The sequence below is a fragment of the Canis aureus genome, chromosome 26 (genome assembly GCF_053574225.1).
Source record: "Canis aureus isolate CA01 chromosome 26, VMU_Caureus_v.1.0, whole genome shotgun sequence".
Taxonomy (NCBI): Eukaryota; Metazoa; Chordata; class Mammalia; order Carnivora; family Canidae; genus Canis; species Canis aureus.
Genome location: NC_135636.1, coordinates 28,137,519 through 28,161,868, shown reverse-complemented (window position 1 = coordinate 28,161,868; position 24,350 = coordinate 28,137,519). Strand labels below are relative to the sequence as shown.

At 47.4% G+C, this 24,350-nt stretch overlaps 1 protein-coding gene across 5 annotated transcripts in view; it reads left to right on the top strand.

Moving 5' to 3' along the window:
- Positions 1 to 607: 607 nt before the first annotated feature.
- Positions 608 to 24,350, top strand: part of SNTA1 (syntrophin alpha 1) — a 32,233-nt gene continuing 8,490 nt past the window's right edge. Inside the window, exons 1-4 of one of the 5 annotated variants that reach the window (XM_077872755.1) lie at positions 608 to 1,030; positions 4,892 to 5,077; positions 22,935 to 23,027; positions 23,663 to 23,867. In XM_077872755.1, coding sequence (XP_077728881.1) covers positions 721 to 1,030; positions 4,892 to 5,077; positions 22,935 to 23,027; positions 23,663 to 23,867 — 794 coding nt within the window. In that variant the 5' untranslated portion in view covers positions 608 to 720. Of the gene's footprint in view, positions 1,031 to 2,975; positions 3,661 to 4,891; positions 5,078 to 22,934; positions 23,028 to 23,662; positions 23,868 to 24,350 lie in introns of those variants that run through there. The other 4 variants (XM_077872756.1, XM_077872759.1, XM_077872757.1 and 1 more) reach the window with 4 other exon arrangements.

Sequence of the window (24,350 nt, the reverse complement as noted above, 5' to 3'; positions counted from 1 at the left end):
GTGGTTAATCTCTCAAACTCCCTTCCATCGAGGTGGCGACCGCGTCCAACCCCTCGGTGGGCCCCGAACGGCCTGCAGCGTGCCCATCCCCGGGGGCGGGACCGTCCGCGAGAAGCCACGCCCACAGGCAGACCGAGGCCCGCGCCCGCGTCGGGAAATCAGCCGCTTCCCAAGCCTGCCTGCCGGCGCGGGGGGCTCCGTGTCCAGCTCGGCCGGCCCCTAAGAGCAGCTCTCCGCAGCACACGGCTCTGCGCCCACCCCCAAAGCCTCGCAACAGGATCCGCGGTCCTACCGCTTTCGCTCAGGCTCCTACGTCCGTGAGCTCCGGTCCCGGCCCTCGACGGCCTCGCGGAGCTCCGAGCCCCTCCGCGGGCTCCTGCCCGGACACGAGGCCCCGCCCCGGCGGCCCCGCCCCGCCCCGCCCCGCGCGTGGCCGCGGCGCCCCTCACCCTGGACCGCTCGCCCTACGCCCCAAGGCCGCATCCCTCGGGTCCCCGCGCCGCCGCGTGCCCCGGCTCGCCTGCGCCCCGCCCCGCCGCCGCCCCCCGCCGCCAGCCACACCCCGGCGGCCCCGCCCCAGGCTCCACCCCCAGCGGCCCGGGGTAGGGTGGCGGCTGGCCCAGGCGGGCCCCCGCTGCCCTCTGCCCCGGGCGCTCGGTCGGAGCGGGCCGGGCACTGCGGGGCAGGGGAACGCGGCGGCCCGGGGGCTCCGCGGCGAAGATGGCGTCCGGCCGGCGCTCCCCGCGCACCGGGCTGCTGGAGCTCCGCGCCGGGGCCGGTCCGGGGGCCGGCGGCGAGCGCTGGCGGCGGGTGCTGCTCAGCCTGGCGGAGGACGCCCTGACCGTGAGCCCCGCCGACGGCGAGCGCGGCCCGGAGCCCGGCGCCCCGCGGGAGCCGGAGCCCGCGCAGCTCAACGGCGCCGCCGAGCCCGGCGCGGCGCCCCCGCAGCTGCCCGAGGCGCTGCTGCTCCAGCGGCGCCGCGTGACGGTGCGCAAGGCCGACGCGGGCGGGCTGGGCATCAGCATCAAAGGTGGGCGCGGGGGCACCGGGGGCGCGGGGGCGCGGGGGCGCGGGGTCTGCGGGGCCGCCGAGCGCGCCGGGGTCGCGGAGTCCGGCCGAGCGGCGCACGCGGGACGCGGAGTTGGAAGACTTCGGTCCGGGGACGAGGAGGGTGGCTGAGGGACAGAGGGACCGAGGAGGACACGGGGAGCAGCAAGGTCGGAGGCCTCAGTCAGAAGGCACAGGCGGAGGCAGTGGGGGCGCACCAAGGACAGGCGGGTGGCTTCTGTGTGGAAGCATAGAGACGTCAGGGGTTGCGTGGACATCAAGTAGGAGAGGAGCCCGGAGAGCGAGGGATGGAGAGAGGGGATTGAGGCCTGGGAAGCTTCCCTGAGACGCCGCCAAGGTGGCGGGGAGGGGTAAGGCCTGGAGTTGGGAGCACAGGTTTGGAGACTTGGGGAGAGGCACAGGCTGGGCTCACAGACAGGGGTCCAGGAAGGACCCAGAAATCTGAGGACCCGGGACCCCATGTATCTAGGTGGAGAGTCCCGACAACTGGGTTTGAGTTTCCCTGCCTGGCCATCATCACCTTGCGCGGAACTGAGAGTGGGCATAGAGAAATCTCGGCCCCGATACTGAGAGCTTTCTTTAGGATGCAAGCAGGTAGTGTTTGAATCCTGGATCTGTGTGCACTTAGACAAGTCACTTCCCATTTCTGGATTTCAGTTTCTTTGCTATATAATGAGGCTAATGATAGAGTTGTAACAATTCCATGAGAACAGGAGTCTGAAATTTGTACTCTGCCAGCACGGAGTAGATGCCTAGTTAATTATTGCTGTTAGATGAGAGGAAAAATGGAGTCCAGGAGAGACTGCCAAGGCAACTAACCATAGTGCTTAAAATCCCTGTATACTCACAGCAGCTGGGTTCACCATTCCTACCCATCTGCTTCTCAGGGTGCTGTCTGCCTCGGGAAAGGGTGTTGGCTCTTGTATCACCTTGGATATGCACTGTTCTCTCCCTGCTGCTGGGTCCTTTCATTGGTGTCACCAGACCCTTTGGCCTGGGTGAGGGGGTGGGGATGGTGGTGACTCAGCTACCACCGTGTGCTGGAATGCTGTGTTCCGTACTTAGGATCTATTTTATCCAGGCAACAAGTGGTAAAAAGTGAGGAGCATAATCTCCATTTAGCAGGGGAAGAAACTGAGACTCAGAAAAGGAAAACAGGAAAAAAAAAAAAAAAAGAAAAGGAAAACAGGGATCCCCGATGGCTCAGCGGTTTGGAGCCTGCCTTCGGCCCAGGGTGTGATCCTGGAGTCCCGGGATCAAATCCCACATCAGGCTCCCTGCATGGAGCCTGCTTCTCCCTCTGCCTGTGTCTCTGCGTCTCTTTCTGTGTCTCTCATGAATAAATAAATAAATAAAATCTTAAAAAAAAAAAAAAAAGAAAAAGAGAAGGAAAACAGTCTTCCCAGGATCACACAGTGAATGATTTGAACCTCAATGATCAGGCCTTAAGAGAGTGCTCAGAGGATTTGGTTCTTCCCCATCAAAGGGCAGATTATCAGGCAGCTGACCAAAGGAATCTAAAAGGGAGAAATGGGGAATGCGGAGAGTGGACACCAGTCTTGCCCCTCAACTCCAGAGTGGAATAGGGGAACAGATCAATCCAGAAATTGGACACTCAATGTGTTAAAGCAGAAAGGAATTAATTTTTTTTTATTTTTTAAAGATTTTATTTATTTATTCATGAGAGACACAGAGAGAGACAGAGAGAGAGAGAGAGAGAGAGACAGAGACAGGCAGAGGGAGAAGCAGGCTCTATGCAGGGAGCCCCACGTGGGACTCCATTCCGGGACTCCAGGATCACGCCCTGAGCCAAAGGCAGACACTCAACTGCCGCCAAACCCAGGCATCCCAAGCAGAAAGAGAGTTAATATAGAGTTCCATTTTACAGATGGACAAGCTGAGACTTGGAGAGGAGCACAGACTTTCCAAGGTCACATGAAGTTACTCCTTAGCTTCATACTGCCCAGTGGGAGTGAAGGTACTTTTAGGAGAGGTCAGGGGAAGTACTAGCTCCATTCAGTTCTTCATGAATAGAGACTGGGCTCTTGTTGCCATGGTGACCTTCCTTCGAGGGTCCAGCCTGGCTTGAGGTGGCTTGGGATGATCATAGCTTCAAATTGAACTGAATTTCCTAGTTTCATGTGGAGGAGAGCAGATATAAATAGAAACCCACTCCTTTCTAGGCTTTAAGTCCTGTGCCATGCAGTGAGCATACTATTGGGCCTGTATGGGGGCCAGGAGAGGCATTCTAGTCCTACCTTTGCCACCAACTTATTGTGTGACCTTGAAATAATGACCTCCTCTCTATGGGCCACTAGATCCTCATCTTCAGCATTCTGGGATGGACCAGTAATATGATATCTGAGGGCCTAATTTACAGTCAACCATAGGGTTAAGAGCCTGGTTCTGGAGCCAGGAGACCTAGGTTAAAATACTGCTTTGCTGCCACCAACTAGCTGGATGACCTTGGGCAAGGAGCTTCTCTCTGCATTTTATTTTTTCTGAGAGGAAACAGCACGCATGTGTGATTGGGATGTCGTGAAGATGCAGTGAGACAACATTGGAAACGTTTAGCACGATGCTTGGCACTTGGTATGTGAAACTAATGCAAACTATTATGACTATTTCATGTTTTATTTTTAAGATTTTTATTTATTTTAAAGATTTTGTTTATTCATGGGAGACACACACAGAGAGGGGCAGAGACACAGGCAGAGGGAGAAGCAGGGTCCATGCAGGGAGCCCCGTGTGGGACTTGATCCCGAGACTCCAGGATCATGCCCTGGGCTGAAGGCAGGTGCTAAACGCTGAGCCACCCAGGTGTCCCTATTTTATGTTTTAAAAGGATATTCAAGAGCTCAGCCATAAAGTGATTCAGTAAGTTGTATTAAGTTTTTTTTTTTTTTGCATCAGAGATGCAATCTGGATAGGCTTTTGAAATCTAGACTTTCAGGCCTTGGTTTTCAGCTGGGTCCTGGATTGTAAAACTTTCCAATTGTGAAGAGGTCCTTGGGGGGCCATAGCAATAACTGATTTCTATCTTTACTCCAGATTAAGTGGTATCAGTGGGTTCCCCCATTGTGGGGAAAATAACTTAAAATATTAAATATTTAAGAAAAAGCTATCGAAGCACTTGTAAGTTACTCAAACACGGGCGAACACCCAAAGCATTTAACCAACGATCCAGTGACCAAACTCCATTAAGAATTTAGAAAATGGAAAGAAAATGAGTGGGAAAAATCAGAGACAGTGACAAAACATGAGAGACTCCTAACTCTGGGAAACAAACAAGGGGTAGTGGAAGGGGGGTTGGGTGGGGGACTGTGGTGACTGGGTGATAGGCACTGAGGGGGGTACTTGATAGGATGAGCACTGGGTGTTATACTATATGTTGGCAAATTGATTCCAATAAAAAATATATACATAAAAAAAAGAATTTAGAAAACGAGGGACACTTGGGTGGTTCAGTGGCTGAGTGTCTGCCTTGGGCTCAGGGTGTGATCCTGGGGTTCTGGGATTGAGTCCCGCATTAGGCCCCCCACAGGGAGCCTGCTTCTCCCTCTGTCTATGTCTCTGCCTCTTTCTGTGTGTTTGTGTCATGAATAAATAAATAAAATAAAATAAAAAAAGAATTTAGAAAATGACTTATTAGTGTTCCAGACTTGTAAGACTCCTTTCTGAGATTCTCTTTACTCTCTCATCCCCGCTTTCCTGGCACTGGGCTGGGCGCCGAGGTAGGCTTTCAGAAATAATTTTGCCTTCGTGGGACTCTTAAGCATTGGAGCATCTGCTTCAGTCTCTTCCTCTTTCTGTGCCCATGCAGGGGGCCGGGAGAACAAGATGCCTATTCTCATTTCCAAGATCTTCAAGGGCCTGGCAGCTGACCAGACTGAGGCCCTCTTCGTGGGAGATGCCATCTTGTCTGTCAATGGGGAGGATCTCTCCTCTGCTACCCATGATGAGGCGGTGCAGGTCTTGAAGAAGACAGGCAAAGAGGTGGTGCTGGAGGGTAAGCACTGGGGACCCTACGGGTGTTCAATTCTCTCCTGCCTCCTCTAGGCCTTAAGTAGCCCCAGTCCAGCAATGGGGACTGAGAGGTGAGCAGGGTTGAAAACAGAAGCTGTACATGGGGACCTGCTTTGACACAGTACAGGGTGGTGGTGGGAGAGCCGGTATAGAGCCAGACAGATCTAGTTTTCATTTTTTCTCCCCCATTCATTAGCTCTGTAGACTTGGACAAGTCATTTCATTTCCCTGAGTTTCAATTTCTTCATCTATAAAACAGGGATGTGGGGGCACCTGGGTGGCTCAGTCGGTTAAGTGTCTGCCTTTGGCTCGGGTCATGATCCCAGGGTCCTGGGATTGAGTCCTGCATTGGGCTCTGCTCAACAGGGAGCCTGCTTCTCCCTCTCCCTCTGCCTGCCACTTCCCATGCTCTCTGAGTCTCTCTTTCTCTGTCAAATAAATAAAGTATTTAAAATAAACAAACAAAAAAACCCAAACAAAACAAAAACCAGGGATGTAACACTTCTATTTTGTTGGGTTGTGTGTTCAGGACAAAAGGTACATGGCAGGATCTGCCACTCAGTGAGTGAATCAGGGAAGGAGAGGGACAGAGACTGGGGAAGGAGCAGCTAATATTCTCTCTTGAGGAAACTGGAGAGTTCCTAGCTCCAGGGACCCTGAAACCCTGAGACCCATCCTCCTGTGGGAGAAGACTTGACCTTTATGTTGCAGAACATCAGATCCTTCCAGCAAGGATCAGAGAGGAGTTTCGATGGGGGGTTTTGTGGTTCTCCTCCACTATGCTCACACTATGTGGTCTTGGACAATACCTTTATCTTCTCTGGGCCTTGGTTTCCCCATCGATTGTGATAGCCTCTTGCTGTGGCTGTCCCTCATCTGCCTTTTGCTATCTCTCTCAGGAGGTTTCTGCTTTGCTCAGCCCTTTCTTCAAACTCCCCTCTGTCAATTCCGGAAGCTGTGGGGGCCCGAGGAATGTGTGTTTGGCTCTAGGCCCAGAACAGGCACAGGGAGATGGCGGGGGCTGATGGAGAATGCCATGGCTAGTGTAGCTGCTGAGCTGAGCCCCAGGCCTGGATCCTGATAGATTGCCTTTGTTTCCCCAAAAAGGTCTCCAAGAGGCCACAGAAACAAACAGGCTTTGGGTGATCTTTGGTGTGTTATGGCCCTGACCTCAGTTCTCTCTTGGTTTTGTTTTATTTTTTACATTTTTGTGTACCTCTTTAAGTGACACTGGTGCATTTTTAAAATATATACTTAAAAAAAAAGTCAACTCTGTGGTATTGGTCCTTGAAGCTTAAGTATAACAGTCATATTTTAACAGCAAAGTTAAATAACAAGATCACTGAGAGATGATATGGATATAAAAGACTCTCCCCACCCCATGCCTCATTACTTTGATATTTATTGCTGGTAATGCAGTTGAAACTCATCAAAATGTTATATTTTGGTTGACTTGAGAAGATCTTTTAGTTTATGCTGTTTGAAAGTTTAACCTGTAGATGGTAAGATTTCTACTGTAGACACAATTCTAATGCACACTGAGATCCCCCTCATCTTCTCGTCTTTAGGTTGAGAATGTCTATCTGGGTTCTCAGCATGGGTCATTCTGAGAAGACAACGTCTCTGAGTGTTGAAAGCTTGAGGCTTCTGGTTTCAGGAGCTAACACCCAAGCCTTCTGTATCATTCTTGTACTCCATTCTTTCCTTACTAAGTCAAGAAACATTTATAGACACCTACTATGTACCTGGTGTGCAGAGCACGGGGTCAGAAGCTAAATCAGACCCAGGCCTTCTCCTGAAAGAGCTCATTATCTGGTGGAGGAGAGTCTTGTTCATAGAAACTCTTTAAAAATCAGTTTCTAAAATCTGTCTGCTCTGTGATGAATCTCTAGCCTTGGGTAAGACCCTTGCCTTCTCTGGCCCTCAGTCTCCCTATAGGTTGGGATTAGACCAGAGTATTTTTTTTTTAATTTTTATTTATTTATGATAGTCACAGAGAGAGAGAGAGGCAGAGACACAGGCAGAGGGAGAAGCAGGCTCCATGCACCGGGAGCCTGATGTGGGATTCGATCCCGGGTCTCCAGGATCGCACCCTGGGCCAAAGGCAGGCGCCAAACCGCTGCGCCACCCAGGGATCCCTAGACCAGAGTAGAGATGACCACTAGCTTTCATTTTGAGTGTCATCTTCCCTGGTGGCTACCAGGAGACATGTATTTGGAAGGATTGGGAAGTCTTATCTGAGCTCAGCAGGAAGGAGCTAGAAGTGATTAGCAATGTCTATCATGGATACAGTAAGGACGAGAAGTAACATGTACCATTCCAAGTTGAAGGTCTTTAGCTGTTACATTTTCTGAGACTTTTTCCAGGATAAGATCTTTCCTTGGCAAACTTTGCCCCAGGCCTCCAGCTGGAGCCTGGCCTCTCTCTTACCCAAAATAAGATGTGGCATAGAGTAGGCACTCAGTACACATTAGTAACTACCCTCCTGCCCTGTCACATTTATTTAGAATTGGTATTATTTCCTCTTGAAATGTTTGGTAGCATTCTCTAAGGAAGCCATCTTTATAGAAAGGCTTTTAACTGCAATTTTAGTGTTGTTAATAGAGTGATTTTGATGATCTATTTTTTCTTGAATGAGCTTTGTTGGTTTATGTCTTTTTAAGAATTTGTCCATTTCATCTAAGTTGTCAAACTTATTGGCATAAAGTTGTGTAATTTTCCCATATTATTCCTCCCTTTTGGGTGAGAGTGCTCTCTGCTTTCTTTTTCCTCCTCCATTTATTTATTTATTTATTTATTTATTTATTTATTTATTTATTTAATTTTTTTTATTTATGATAGTCACAGAGAGAGACAGAATGAGAGAGAGAGAGGTAGATACATAGGCAGGGGGAGAAGCAGGCTCCATGCAAGGAGCCTGACGTGGGACTTGATCCCGGGTCTCCAGGATGGCGCCCTGGGCCAAAGGCAGGCGCTAAACCACTGCGCCACCCAGGGATCCCTCCTCCTCCCTTTATACTGCTCTACTCAGTGGGGTTTTTTTCTTAAAGATTTTATTTATTTATTTATGAGAGACACAGAAAGAGAGGCAGAGACATAGGCAGAGGGAGAAGCAGGCTCCTCGCGTGGAGCCTGGTGCAGGACTCAGTCCTAGGATCCTGCGATCACGATCTGAGCCAAAGGCAGATGCTCAACCACTAGCCACCCAGGTGCTCCTCTGCTCAGTGGTTTTGAGGGGAATCTCAGTCTAGTGTGTGTGTGTGTGGGGGGGGCAGCTGAGCAAAACTGCCAGATTACAGATGTATAATAGGTCCTGAGATGGAGTCTGTCCAGGGATCAGAGGAGGCAGTGGTTACTTCTCTCTGGATAGTCAGGAAAGAATTTCTGGAGATGGGGATGCTGGCACTTTATGAACAATAAGCAGATGTGGGTGTGGGGAGCAGAAGGGCATTCCAGGCAGGGTTGCTGTGTGAGCAAGACCTCAGGGGGATGAAATGACTTGACTTACCTGGGGACCTGCCTGGGAACTAGTTAGTGTTATCTGAGCCGAAGGTGTGAGGAAGGAAGTGGAGAAAAAGGAAAGCCCTCAGAGCCTTGAATGCTAGGTTAAAGGCATTTGGACTTCCTCTGGAGGGAAACAGAGGGCCATTAAAGGGGATTCAGCAGGAGCCACACATAGGAAGATCTGGGTTTTAGCGGCATCAGCCTGGTTCGGAGGGAGGCAGAAACAGAATGGCAGTGTGGAACCTGGGACTGTGAACAGGAAGATGATGGTGGTTTAACCTAAGCAGGCTTGGATAGGAGGAAGAGTCTGGAGGTCGTGGCCTTCTTGCTAGTTTTTTCCAGCTTTTTCTTAGTTGAAGTCTCTTTTGAGTTGCTCTCCTAGCTCAGCAGGCTTGTGGAAGGATAATTTCACCCAAGACAGCAAAGGGTTTAGGGGGCAGGCATTGGGGTCAAGAGTCTTTGAATTGCAGGGGTGACCTGAGAAGCCCTGGAGGATATGAGGGAGCTAGGATGCTGGGATGTGATTGGTCCTTGAGATTTGGAGGAGCTTGTGGAGAAGGTAAGGGTCTGGCAGCTTCACCAGTCTGGACTCAGGGCTCCTGAGACACTCTCTGGGCCTAGGTTTTGCCTTGGAGCCCAATTACTAGCCACATTGTTCAAAATTCCCCACCCCCAACCTACTCCTAAGCCCTCCTCCACGGGACCATGGAAAAATGGCCTGTCTTTTAGATATGAACCTGGCAGGGCAGCTAGGCATCTTTCCTGAGGGCTGGGGCTTAATGGGTACAGAGCCCCCGCAGAGCATCCTAGAAAGACAGATGTTACTAGCAAACTCTGGGTGCCAACCCTATACTTCCCTGACCTAAGTCAGGAGTTCATTTGGACTTCGGTAACCCTAGCCTGCCTTCTAGACCTTGCCTCTGGTAGGTCAGGGGTTTGCACAAATGTTTTCAGCTTGTTCTCAGCCACAGGGCTGTGTTTGTGATCAAAGTCTGGGCCCAAGCTGGCAGCCAACACGCCTCTGTCTGCTGCTTAGAGAGGCCCATTGTGTGCACAGACCTGGAGCCAGGGCTAGCCTGGGCCTTTGGAGACCAGGCCTGGGAGAAAAGGGAGAGACAGCCAAATGCTGTCTCCCTCACTACCCTCATTGTGGCTGGCAAGACAGGGACAGAAGTGAGCCTGAGATACATTTGGAAAAAATGCTAAAAGACAGGGGTACCTGGCTGGCTCAGATGGTAGAGCATGCCACTCTTCTTTGTTTGTTTGTTTTTATTTATTTAATTTTTTATTTTTTTTATTTTTTTTTTGTGTGTGTTTTTTTTTTGTTTTTAAAGATTTATTTATTTGAGAGAGGGGGAAAGAGAGTGAGAGAGGTAGAGACGGAGAGTGTGTAAGTGGGGACAGGGGCAGAAGGAGAGAGTCTTTTTTTTTTTTTTTTTTAAGATTTTGTTTATTTATTCATGAGAGACACACAGAGAGAGGCACAGACAGGAGAAACAGGCTCCATGCAAGGAGCCCAATATGGGACTCGATCCCAGAACTCTGGGATCATGCCCTGAGCCGAAGGCAGACACTCAACCACTGAGCTACTGAGGCGTCCTGAGAGAGAGTCTTAAGTAGACTCCATACTGAGCGTGGAGTCCGACACAGGGCTTGATCCCATAAACCTGAGATCATGACCTGAGCCAAAATCAAGAGTCTGACGCTTGACTGACTGAGCCACCCAGATACCCATGCGTGTGACTCTTGATCTCGAGGTTGTGAGTTCGAGCCCTGCATTGGGTGTAAAGATTACTTTAAAAATAAAATCTTGGGCAGCCCAGGTGGCACAGCGGTTTAGCGTGGCATGCAGCCCAGGGCGTGATCCTGGAGACCCTGGATCGAGTCCCACATCAGGCTTCCTGCATGGAGCCTGCTTCTTCCTCTGCCTGTGTCTCTGCTTCTCTCTCTCTCTCTGCATCTCTATGAATAAATAAATAAAATGTTAAAAAAAAAAATAAAAGGGGCAGCCCCGATGGTGCAGTGGTTTAGCACCATCGGCTGCCTGGGGTGTGATCCTGGAGACCCGGGATCAAGTCCCACGTCGGGCTCCCTGCATGGAGCCTGCTTCTCCCTCTGCCTCTCTCTCTCTGTGTCTATGAATAAATAAATAAAATCTTTTTTAAAATTTATTTATGATAGTCACAGAGAGAGAGAGAGAGAAAGAGAGAGAGAGAGAGGCAGAGATACAGGCAGAGGGAGAAGCAGGCTCCATGCACCGGGAGCCCGACGTGGGACTCGATCCTGGGTCCCCAGGATCGCGCCCTGGGCCACAGGCAGGCGCCAAACTGCTGCGCCACCCAGGGATCCCAATAAATAAAATCTTTAAAAAATAAAAATAAAAATAAAATATATTTTTTAAAAAAATATTTTATTTATTTATTCATAGAGATGCAGAGAGAGAGAGAGAGAGAGAGAGGGGCAGAGGGAGAAGCAGGCTCCACGCAGAGAGCCTGACGTGGGACTCGATCCCGAGGCTTCAGGATCACGCCCTGGGCTGCAGGTGGCGCTAAACCGCTGCGCCACCGGGGCTGCCCTAAAATCTTAAAAAAATACTAAAGGATAGTAAAAACTAAAGTCAGTTTCAATACTTTGTACAAAGTAGGGAAGGTACATCCTACATAAAGATCAAACTTTTATTAAAAATAATTTTTTTGGGGGGATCCCTGGGTGGCGCAGAGGTTTGGCGCCTGCCTTTGGCCCAGGGCGTGATCCTGGAGACCCAGGATCGAATCCCACGTTGGGCTCCCAGTGCATGGAGCCTGCTTCTCCCTCTGCCTATGTCTCTGCCTCTCTCTCTCTCTCTCTCTCTCTCTGTGTGACTATCATAAATAAATAAAAAATTAAAAAAAAATTTTTAAAATATATATATATTTTTTGACAGAGAGAGAGCACAAGCAGGGGGAGCAGCAGGCAGAGGGAGAGGGAAAAGCAGGCTCTCTGCTGAGCAGGGACCCTGATGCAGGATTGACTGAGCCACCCAGGTACCTCAAGATCAAGCTTTTAGAAGATAACAGGCATAGAATAGCATGCCTATAAGTATTCTTGATAAAAGACAGTATAGAGTGGGGCACCTGGGTAGCTCAGTCAGTTGAGTGTCTGACTCTTGGTTTCAGCTCAAGTCAGATCTCAGGGTCCTGGGATTGAGCTCTGTATCAGGTTCTGCGCTCAGTGATGTACTTGTGGATTCTCTCTCTTCCTCTCCCTCTGCCCCTCTCCCCTGCTCATGCTCTCTCCCTCTGTCTCTCAAATAAGTAAATAAAATCTTAAAAAAAAAAAGGTAGTATAGAATGATAAGAATTGCCATAATCCCTGTTTTACAGACAAGGTAACCAAGGTTTATTGAGAAGAAATAACTTTCTTCAGGTCATATGGCTGATAAATGGACAGAATTCAAACCGAGGTCTGTTTGGTTACAGAGAGCACTATTACTTCAGCTTTGGGTAGTACCTACCTTGCATGGTTATTTGCAAGATTTTTTTTTTTTTAAGATTTTATTTATTTATTCATGAGAGTCGGAGAGAGAGAGAGAGAGAGGCAGAGACACAGGCAGAGGAAGAAGCAAGCTCCATGCAGGGAGCCTGATGTGGGACTCGATCCCGGGACTCCAGGATCACGCCCTGGGCTGAAGGCAGGTGCTTAACCGTTGAGCCACCCAGGGATCCCCTATTTGCGAGATTAAAAAATAAAACACACCAAGGCAGTGCTCATTGAGCACTCAATTACTCAGTTGGTTTGCTCTCTTTAAGGATGGGCCAGTGCATTTGAAATGCCTGGCACAATTTCTTTCATGTGTCATCATTCATGAGTATCAGCCTCTCTCATCCTTACGTCAGCAGCAGGTGGTCAGTTTTGTTTCCTCCAGCAAACTCAAAGGTCTTTCAGGGCAAAACTCTTGTGCAGTTTGTCTCAGAGGCCTACCCCTGGCTCTGAGCCCAGAAGAGCACATTAGCTCTTGGTCAGTAGGGATTGATCCCTGGGGTACATCTCTGGCCCTTTCTACTTCACCTTGGCCTTGTCAATTGCGGTTGACTTTCCTAAATACTTAGGATGGGCTCAAGGCTCAAGCTGGGCTTGACTAAGTCTGGAGAGTATCCTTTATGAGTCCTTGGAACTCCTGCTGGCTCCTCCCCTGGGAGATGGGCACTGCTAGATGTCCTGCCCAAAATTTGGCTTGATGTATCACTATTGTCAAAAGAGGGATGTAAGTAATGGATGCAGCTAATATGAAGGCACCGGGCTTGGCTTAGCCAAGTGATGCTGTGCCCCTGAGGCATCTGAGGGACTTCTGACCTGGGAACCAAGTCAAAAATGGAGCCTCCAGCCACTCCTCCCATGGCCACAAAGACCTGTTCTTTTAATCATTGTTCTCAGGGAAACACTTATTTGGCTACACAAACACACACACACACACACCCATACACATGCATACATGGCTTTGGGCCATGTGACTCCCTGTAGATAAAGCCTGGCTTAATCTAGGCCTGGCCTATTCCCTGGATTGTGATGAAAATGCCTGTGGGGCTCTGGAGACAGGTTCTGGCCTCAATTAGCTGTGTGACCCTGGCTGCTGATGGTGGTGGAAATAATGACGATAATGATCATGATGGTACTGTCTGCCGTTTATTGAGGACCTATAATGTGCTAGGTACTGTGCCAAGTGCCTTCCATATGTTTTCTCACCGATTCCTCAAAAGTGCATCTACGGGGACACCTGGGTGGCTTAGCAGTTTAGCATCTGCCTTTGGCTCAGGGAGTGATCCTGGGGTCTGGGATTGAGTCCTGCATTGAGTCCTCTCTGTGTGTGTTTCTCATGAATAAATAAATAAATAAATCTTAAAAAAATAGTTACGATGCATTGCAAGGCATGTCACCCCTGTCAGACTATTTATTCAATGTATTTAACTATTATGTAAGGACACGATCCTTCTCATTGAATTGTTGCAGTTAGGTGAAGATGTGTTTGTGAGAGTCAAGTTTGGTGCTTGGTCTTTGGTGGGCTCTCAGTAAGCGTGACTTTCTCCCAGTACTAAGGGAGCCCTTTGCTTATCAAGGTGATGAGAGCTTCATCTCTGGATCCTCTCTTATATGGTTTGCAATATATATATGTATATATATATATACACACAAATGTATATTTTAACAATTTTTATTTAAATTCAGTTAAAAAAAATAAATTCAGTTTAGTTAACATATGTGTATTATTAGTTTCAGAGGTACAGTTTAGTGATTCATCAGTTGCAACACCCTTGTGGGGGTAGCCCAGGTGGCTCAGCGGTTAAGCGCTGCCTTCATCCCAGGGTGTGATCCTGGAGATCTGGGATCGAGTCCTACGTCGGGCTCCCTGCATGGAGCCTGCTTCTCCCTCTGCCTGTGTCTCTGCCTCTCTCTCTCTGTATCTCTCATGAATAAATAAATAAAATCTAAAACAAAACAAAACAAAAAAACAACCCATGTGATGGTATATTTTTGAAAGTAAAGTAGATTTTTAAAAACATGTAAAAAGTAATATACACTTCAAAAAAACCCCAGGAGAATGTAAAGCAATTTTCTTCTTCTTCTTCTTCTTTTTTTTTTACATTTATTTATTGATGAGAGAGAGAGAGCGTGAGCACATGAGTGGGGGAGGGAAGGGCAGAGGGAGAAGCAGACCCCTTGCTAAACAGGGAGACAGATGCGGGACTTGATCCCAGGACCCTGGGATCATGCCTTGAGCCAAAGGCAGATGCTCAACCACTGAGCCACCCAGGCGTCTCAGGGAGCTCACATTTTGTATTCAGCAGCCCCTACCCATGGACATTCAAGCCTGAGTTAAAGTCAGACACTTAACTGAGCCACCCAGGCACCCCAGTTATCTTCTTAGAGAGATAACTACAGTTGATATTTTCACAGTTTCAGAAAGTTTCTGTATTTGTTTTTATCATTTAACAAGTTGAGGACATATTTCCAATATGGACAATACTTGGACAGGACAATACTTGTAGTTCTGTCTCATTCTTTTTAATGGTTGCCTATTATCCCATTATTGGGATTCATATATTCATTTAACAAGTATTTACTAAACCCTTGCTCTGTGCCATGACTTGATGTAGGCACCAGGGATATACCCATGAGTAAGATAGAATGGTCTGCCAGTTAGGAACCTTGCATTTAAAAAAAATTTTTTTTTCTTTTATTTATTATTTATGATAGTCACACAGAGAGAGAGAGAGGCAGAGACATAGGCAGAGGGAGAAGCAGGCTCCATGCACCAGGAGCCCGATGTGGGATTAGATCCCCAGTCTCCAGGATCGCGCCCTGGGCCAAAGGCAGGTGCCAAACCGCTGTGCCACCCAGGGATCCCAACCTCACATTTTTTAAAAAAAAGATTTTATTTATTTATTCATGAGAGAGAGACAGAGAGAGAGAGGCAGAGACATAGGCAGAGGGAGAAGCAGGCTCCATGCAGGGAGCCCGACATGGGACTCGATTCTGGGTCTCCAGGATCACACCCTGGGCTAAAGGCAGCGCCAAACCGCTGAGCCACCCGGGCTGCCCGAAGCTCACATTTTGTATTCAGCAGCCCCTACTCGTGGACATTCAAGTTGTTCTTAGCCTGTTGCACCAGAGACAATGGTGCTGTGAACCCTTGGTTCACCTGTGAGCATTTATCTGAAGAAGGGTTCCTACAAAGAGTGTTAGGTCAAAAGGCTCACATGGCTTTAGGATCTTAAGAGATGGTGTCGTCTATACTGCACAGGTGTGATAAGGTGAGGTTGTTATGCCAGGACCTTAAAGATGGGCAACCTGGGCCTAAGTTTTCACCATACTATACTCAGAGCTGTGTGCATCAGTGTCCAACATAGAGGCAAGGAAAATGAGGCTCAGAGAGACCTTGGGATTTGCCAAGGCCAGATAGCAGGTGAGAGGGCCTAGACTGAAATCTATCACTGCTTCCTGTGCCTGTCTCCTTAAGCAGTCCTACTAAGAACAGCAACAGAAATAATAACCACACTGCAGTTTACTGAAGACTTAGTCTATGCTAGGCAGGGCAAAGTGCTTTACAGATATTGAGTCTCAGTACCCTGAGAAATGGATATATTTTACTCTCATTATAAAGATGAAGAAATTGGAACGTCTGGATGGCTCAATCAGTTAAACAGTCAATTCTTGATTTTGGCTCAGGTCATGATCTCAGGGTCGTGGGATCGAGGATCGAGTCCTGTGTTAGGCTCCATATGCTGAGCACAGAGTCTGCTTGAGATTTTCTCTGTCTCCTCTCCCTCTGTCCCTCCCCAGTCCCCCTGCTCACATGCAATCTCTCTCTCTAATAGAATAAAATAAATAAAATAAAATAAAATAAAAAATTTAAAAACGAAGTAGAAGGTCACAGAAGTCATTTCACTTGTCCAAGGTCACAGAGCAAAGAAGTTAAACTCAAACCTGTCTCACTTCAGAGCCCACATTCAGTGTTTTCTCTCCAGGCTGAGAAGCCCCAGGCCTATGTTTGTTCATTTAACAAATTTCATACCTACTTATCAGTACTGGTACTGGTACTATATGTGAGGTACTATGCTAGATTCTGAGATACCCTAGTGAATAAGAAAACAGGTCCCTGCTCTCATGGAGCTGACATTTTGGCTGGAGGAGAGGCTATAGCCTAGTAAACAAGTGGATAGACCTTGTAATTTTGGGCAGGGGAAAGTAAGTGACCACCCACTCAACAGACAAGGAACAGTTTGAGCTTGGAGGACAGGCTTCATTCAAGACTCAAACTTAGGACGTTCAGCTACAAACATTTATTGAGCACTGGGATGAGTACTGGGGATACTGTGTTGAGCCAAAGCAGATGTATCCCCTTCTCTCTGCAGCACATGTGTTCCCTCCTAAGTGTACTGGGCTGGGTGAATGGTCCTGCCCTGTTTCAGTTCCTTGTATTTCTGGTGGAATCTATTTCCTGGATCCTTGCAGCCAGGGCTGGGTCCTGTCTCTTTTTGGCCGAACTGGAGGGGACCTGGAGCCTCTGGAAGGGGCAGGGTATCCTATGTTTGTGTGTCTTAGCTTCCCTGTGGAGGAAGGGCCCATATGTCTCTGCTTCACTAGGCTCCTGGGTCAGGGGCTTGGCTGGGGAGGGTGTGGATAACCAGCTGGGCTTATCTTTGGAGTCTTAAGAATGCTGACCACAGGGCCATCAGCTCTCAGGCCACTGCCTTTGGATAGCCCCACCCTGCCTGGTCAGGTGACTCAGACAGAAATCAGAGCAGGGAGGAGGCCTCAGAGCTGGGCTATTTATGGCCACGCTCTGGGGCCCCCTGGCCCCCACCCACACTCTGGGCAAGCCAATTGGTTTGTGAAACCCAAGCCCTGTTTTGGGCACCAGCTGGTGTGCTGTCCATTTATAGTATGTTTCTGCGGGGAAAGAGATGCAGGACTCACTTCTGGGATGGCCTGGGTGAGCAGGGGCTCTAAGTAGTTTCTCTGGCTTCAAAGTTGACAAATGTTCGTTTGCTGAGCCTGTAGCATAGGCGATCCCTGCTGCATTCTGGGGACACAGAGATGAGTCAGATGAGGTCCTTGCTCTCACAGTGCTCCCAGCCTGGTGAGGGCACAAACTCCCACACAGACACATAGGGGAGTGGGATCTAGGGGACTGCAGAAGTGATGCATGTGGTGAATCCAGAGTAGGCATCTGGGAAAGTTTCCTGGAGGGGTGATGGAACTGGGCTGGGCTGTGACACCTTCTCCCTCTGGAATGAACCTGTCCTGCCCTGGCATTCATTTCTTCATTTACAGAACACTGACTCGAGGCTCAAATCAACTCCAATTTCTGAGGTTTCTAGAAACCCTCATTTTGGTGAGAGAGAGCCCTAACACACAAAACCATAGCAGAGTTCTAAGAAGGGCAGGGGTGGGTGATAAGTGAGAAACTCATAGATCTTGAGTTGTTTACTTGCGCCACATGTTTTATATCATCCCATTAAATTTTAACATCTCTATGGGGTAGATATTGTTATTCCTCTTTTTTTTAAAAAAGATTTTATTTATTTATTTGACAGGGAGAGAGAGAGAGAGAACATAAGCAGGGGAAGTAGCAGAGGGAGAGGGAGAAGCAGGCTGCCTGCTGAGCAGGGAGCCCAATGTAAAGCTCGATCCCAGGACCCTAGATCCCAGGACCCTAGAATCATGACCTTTATGACTTGAGCTAAAGACAGATGCTTAACTGGCTGAGCCACGTATTATTACTCCTATTATTATTATTATTTCTCTTTTATTGACTTGCAGAATGAGGGCCAGAGAGGTGATTTCCCTTGGCTGTGATCACATAGCTAGATAATGCTGGAGCTGGAATGCAAATCCAAGAATGCCTGTCTCTAAACTATGTCATGGGGCACCTGGGTAGCTCAGTTGATTGGGCGTCTGATTCTTGGTTTTGGCTCAGGTCATGATCTCAGGGTTGTGAGATTGAGCCCTGAGTCAGGCTCCACATTCAGTGCAGAGTCTGCTTGAGATTCTCTCCCTCTCCTCCTCCTTCCACTCAAGTACTTTCTCTCTCTCTCTCTTAAATACAGAAATAAATAAAATATAAAAAGAAAGAAAGAGGGGATCCCTGGGTGGCGCAGCGGTTTGGCGCCTGCCTTTGGCCCAGGGCGTGATCCTGGAGACCCGGGATCGAATCCCACATCAGGCTCCCGGTGCATGGAGCCTGCTTCTCCCTCTGCCTGTGTCTCTGCCTCTCTCTCTCTCTCTCTCTGTGACTATCATAAAAAAAAAAAAAAAAAAAAAAAAAGAAAGAAAGAAAAGAAAAAAGAAAAGAAAGAAAGAAAGAAACTATGTACTAAGGGCATTCTGTGCAGATGGAACTGCATTTTCAAAGGTGTGCAAGTTTGGAAAATCATACAGCTTCTGAGAGCTCTGAAGAGGCCAAGATGATTAGACTAGAGGGTGAGGTTAGGGATGTGGGAGGAGGTGAAGCCAGAGAGGTAGGCAAGGCTCAAATCCTGTAAAGCCTTGGATTTTGATGAAAAGTGTGGGAGCCAGAACAGGATTTCATGCAGGAGAGGAGTGTGGCTAGTGACATCAGGAGGATATTATCAGTTATATCCCCCACTCATACAGAGTGAGGAGCCTGTATTAATCAGGATGGTTTCATCTGCAAATAATAGGAACTCAATTCAAAATGGTTTGTACATTGAAGGAAATGAGCTTTTTTCCAGAATACTCAAAAGCTGTATGGCTACAGGGTAGATTCCTTTAAGGCCGCACCATCCTCAATGTGTGGAGCCTAGTCCTTGTACTCAAAAAGTGACTCATTGCTCTAGGACCAGCTCCCCTACCAGCAACTTGTAAAGGCTAGGGAGAGGAGAGAAAGAGAAGGGAGTGTGCTTTCCCTCACTTCTCATTGTCCAGAATTGTAACATTTGCCCCTTTCTAAACCAATCACAAGCAAGAGGGATGGAACCATCATGACTAGCTTTGACCAATCATGATTTTCTTCCTTGTCTGGGGAGAAGCCCAGGGCTCAGGATTCTGTTAGCAGAGAAAAGGGGAGAACGGTTTGGCTGTCAGATAGCCTGTGATGTGTCCCACCTCCATTGCCCCTTGAGACATAATCCAATAGTCAGTCCTGTTGTAAGTCATTGCTGTAATGATGAGGATGAGTCATTGAGTCATTTTTAGCCCAAACTTTAGGCCAAGGCATAGTTCTTAAAAACAACAACAACAACAAAAACAAAAACAAAAAAACCCTGCTTTTGTTTTCAACTTAATTGCTCTTCCAACTCCAGTAGGATTTGTAACTCCCTCTCACTTTCACTGCTGTTTGCCTTGGATCCTGTCTGAGCCTGAGGGATAGTCTCCTGTGATAGAAATAGCTTCTTATCTGTTTTTTCCATGGAGCTGGTCCAATAACTGCTTCCTCACCCCTTCCTGGCTTGTCTGCTCACAGGCAGAGCATACTGGCTAGGCTTTGACTGCAGAAGTCAGCTGGTTAGCAAGCTAGAAGGCTATGAGAGCATGGCAGTTGTGGGGAGGAAGGGAGGCTGCCCAGGGATTAGCAGATATAGGCACCCCTTAGTAGGGCAGCAGAGGGGACAGCCTCACTAGGTGAAGAGAGGCCAGTACTTGAGCAAGTCTTTTAACCACCTTGATGTACACACTGTCTTCCTATTACCTGATTTTAGGGATGAGGAGACTGTTGCTCATCAGAACTGGGAACAGTCCAGATGCCAGGGCAAATGTGGCAGACACTGTTGATTGCCTGCCTACCAAGTATTTTCTCTTCTTCGTTGCTAACAGAAACCTGATATTATTGGGTGAAATTTCATCTAAGTTATGACTATTCCCTTTTACTAATGATTGTGCTGGAGGTGGGCATGGAGTGCAGTCAGGCCAACGAGATACAAGTCTTCATGGGAATGTTTACTTCTCTGATAAGAAGGAGCTCTGAAGAGAAAGCCCCTTTTCTGCCTATTACCTCCCTGCTCTGGATTTTGTTCTGTAAGGAATGATTGGCTTGAGCTGTGGCAGCCATCTTGTGGCCATGAGGGGAAGGCCAAGAGAATGGCAGAGAGGCCTACCCTGAATTTAATGTCATTGAGTCACTGAACCAGTCCTAAAATTGCCTTCCTCTAGACTGCTATTTTATTTTATTTATTTATTTTATTTTATTTTTTAAGATTTATTTATTTATTTATTCATTCATTCATTCATTCATTCATGAGAGACACAGAGAGAGAGAGAGGCAGAGGCACAGGCAGAGGGAGAAGCAGGCTCCATGCAGGGAGCCGGATGTGGGACTCGACCCCTGGTCGCCAGGACCACACCTTGGGCTGCAGGCAGCACTAAACTGCTGCGCCACCAGGGCTGCCCCGCTTTTTTATTTTTTAATTATATTTTTATTTTTTTTTATTTTTTATTTTTATATATTTTTATTTTTAAAAGATTTTGTTTATTTATTCACGAGAGACACAGAGAGGCAGAGAGAGAGGCAGAGACAGGAGAAGCAAGCTCCATGCAGGGAGCCTGATATGGGACTCGATCCCAGAACTCCGGGATCCCGCCCCGAGACAAAGGCAGATGCTCAGCTACTGAGCTACACAGGCGTCCTTAGACTGCTCTTTAAAATAACATTTCATTATTTTATTATTTATTTATTTATTTATTTATTTATTTATTTATTTTTAAATATTTTATTTATTTATTTATGAGAGACACACAGAAAGAGGCTGAGACATAGGCAGAGGGAGAAGCATGTGGGGAGCCTGGGACTCAATCCTGAGATCACAACCTGAGCCAAAGGCAGATTCTCAACCACTGAGCCAACCAGGTACCCCTATTTTTATTTTTTTATAGGCTCCATGCCTAACATTGGGCTCACACTTATGACCCTGAGATTAAGAGTTGCATGCTCTATCAACTGAGCCAGCCAGGTGCCTCTAAGACATCTTGTTATGTGAAATTATCAATATCTTTATTGCTTACGGCACTTTTATCATATATTCTCTTATTTGTAGCCAAACTCATCTAATAAATAAGCAAGAATGACCAAAATATTTTATTAACAATCAGCCTTTTTTTTTTTTTAAGATTTTATTTACTCATGAGAGACAGAGAGAGAGAGAGAGAGAGAGAGAGAGAGAGGCAGAGACACAGGCAGAGGGAGAAGCAGCCTCCATGCAGGGAGCCTGATGTGGAACTCGATCCTGGGTCTCCAGAATCAGGCCCTGGGCTGAAGGAGGTGCTAAACTGCTGAGCCACCCAGGCTGCCACCAATCAGCCTTAACGGATGAATAATGGCTGCCAAAAATTTCTATGATTTATGATGTCTTTCATGAGCAAAGGATAAATAAGTGGTAGTGCAAGTGCATATCTTTACCATCCCACTCCTACCAAAGGCCAGTCCAATACCTGGCACAGAGTAGGTACTCAAGAAAACTGACTTGTTTCTGAATCTCTACTCCTACCAGGCTTTTCTCAGATCACTCTTGTCATCATTATTGCCTTTCACTTCCAGCTATCATTGTTAGTGAGATCTTCCTTTTCTAAAAAGGCATGGATTCAGGCCCAAATCAGGACTGTTTTGGTTGCAAATAAAACTCCTGTGGGGATGGCAGTTCAACTTTCTAAAGGATGAGTATCAGAAGCTGGAGCATTAGCAGGTGATTGGCAGGGCCTTCCCTCTGTTTCTCCACATGCATCTCTAATTCTTTCTTTATAAACCAGCTTTCTCCTCTTCTCTATTCCCATAGCAGAAAGTAGTTGCCCCATAGCATTTATGTTGGTTCAAAACACCAGTCTAGAATCTCTACCAGACTCCATTCGGGTAGCCTGGTGTGAGTCTGGTGTTCACCTTGGTCTAGCTAGCAGAGCCAGAAGGGCAGGATCACATATTAGAACATGCATTTATGGATCAGTTGGGCAGAGAAGTAGATCTGAGCTGTTATTCTAGAATTCTACTGTCTAGCGTGGTCACCAGTAGCTCTAAGTGACTATTTGAATTTAATTTAGTCTTTAACATATTTTATTTATTTATTCATGAGAGACACATAGAGAGAGGCAGAGACATAGAAGGAGAAGCAGGCTCCCTGCAGGAGCCTGATGCGGGGACTTGATCCCAGGACTCTGGGATCATGACCTGAGCTGAAGGCAGACACTCAACCATTGAGCCACCCAGGTGTCCCTGAATTTAATTTTAAATTAATTAAGATGAAATAAAAATAATTCAGTTCCTCATTTGTACTAGCCACATTTCAAGTGCTCAGTAGCCACAGCAGCTAGTATCTACTGTATTGGACAGTGTATATATGGAACATTTACACAAGCATAGAAAACTCTGTTGGACAATGCTATCTAGAAAGTGTCTACTATACTTAGTCAATGATGTTAGAGCTAAGAGCAGGTATATTGGCTAGGGTATAAGCTATGCTACTATAACAAGAGACTCATAAAATACTATGGCTTAAATGTAACAGAAGTCCTGGGGTACCTGAGTGGCTCAGTTGGTTGAGTATCTGACTCTTAGTTTTGGCTCAGGTCATGATCTTGAGGTCCTGGGATTGAGCCCCAAGTAGGGCTCTGCACTCAGCACAGAGTCTGTTTGTCCCTCTCTCTCCCCCTCTGCACCTCCCCCTGCTTATGTTATCTCTCTCTGAAATAAGTAAAAATCTTTTAGATAGGTAGGTAGATAGATAGATAGATAGATAGATAGATAGATAGATAATAGAAGTCCTTGCTTTCTTAGGTAACAGTCCAAGTCTGACATGGTATCTCCAAAGTGTCAGCATCCATTCCTTTCTGTTTTGTTGGTCGTCTTTCCTTAGATTATGGTACATGTCCTCAGGTCAAGATGGTGCTTCATTGTCTGGGTTCCAGCCGGCTCAACCCTGTCAAGGGAAAAGAGGAGGAAAGGAAGGGTATGAATCTTTCTTTAACAGACAGAACTTGATAGTGGCATCCCTTCTGCTTTCATCCTATTGGCTAGACTTGGGCACGTAAGCCCTTGTAGTTATAAGGGAGCCTGGAAAGTGAAGTCTCAAGCTAGAGGGCTATCACTATATTAGAGGACAATTGGTAACCTGTCCCATAGGACTCTCATTCCATGCTTCCTCTTTACAGATGAGCAGGCTGAAGAAATAGAGGCAAACAATGGCCCAATGGAAGAGCAGTCATATCTCCTGACTCCTGTCTCAGTGCTCTTTCATTGCTTTGTTGTGGCTGTTGTCCGTTTCCTTTAAGTAGCCATCCCAAAGGTCCAAATACTTCTAATTACTTGGTTAGAACTTAGTTACATGGCCATATCTAGCTGCAAAGGAGGCTGGGAAGTGTAGTTTTTCTTCCAGGTGGCATGAGTCTGTAAACCAGTGAAAACATGAGAGCATGGATGTTGGTATGCATCCAGTATTTTCTACCACACTGCCTGGTCAGAGACTTTAGCTTAGAGGAGGATAGTGATATAGAACATAAATTAAACTCTTATGAATTAGTGACAATTGTGATGTGTATGGGAGCCAATGTCACAACAGTAACTGCTGACCTGTCCTCTAACCAGTCAAGTACATGAAGGAGGTCTCACCATATTTCAAGAACTCTGCTGGTGGGACCTCGGTTGGCTGGGACTCGCCTCCTGCTTCACCCCTTCCGCGACAGCCATCTTCCCCTGGCCCCTCACCCCAGGACCTCAGTGATGCCAAACACATGTCCTTGAAGATGGCATATGTTTCGAGGAGGTGCACCCTGACTGACCCGGAGCATAGGTAAGTCTGGGGTGGGGGGAACCCAGGTAGATATGCCTTGTTGTTAAGTGGTGGGGCCAAAGGAAAGATAGCCCTGTGTTGCAAGCGACCAGCACAATGCCTGAACATAGTAGGGCTTAAGAAATATTTGTTGAATGGATGTAAGAGCAAAGTTAAGGGGATAATGGCATTCTTGGCTTTTTCCTGTGAGTAGTTCACATCTGAGGAGGAGCTTGGTCTGCGGAAGAACCCTGGGTTCCAGTCCTGGTTCGCCTTGAACTAGTCTCTGCCTCACTGACCTTTAGATTTCTCACTGGGAAATAAAGTTTTCAGACTCAGTGATCCTCTCAAGTCTTTTCTAACTCTGCTGAGGTTCTTAGAGATCTAGTAACATTCATGTCAGGGCCATGGAAAGTTACCATCCTTCACATATGAGCAGCCCTTAACAGTTCACTGATGATAAGATTGGTAACAGCCAACATTATTGAGTGTTTACATGCACAA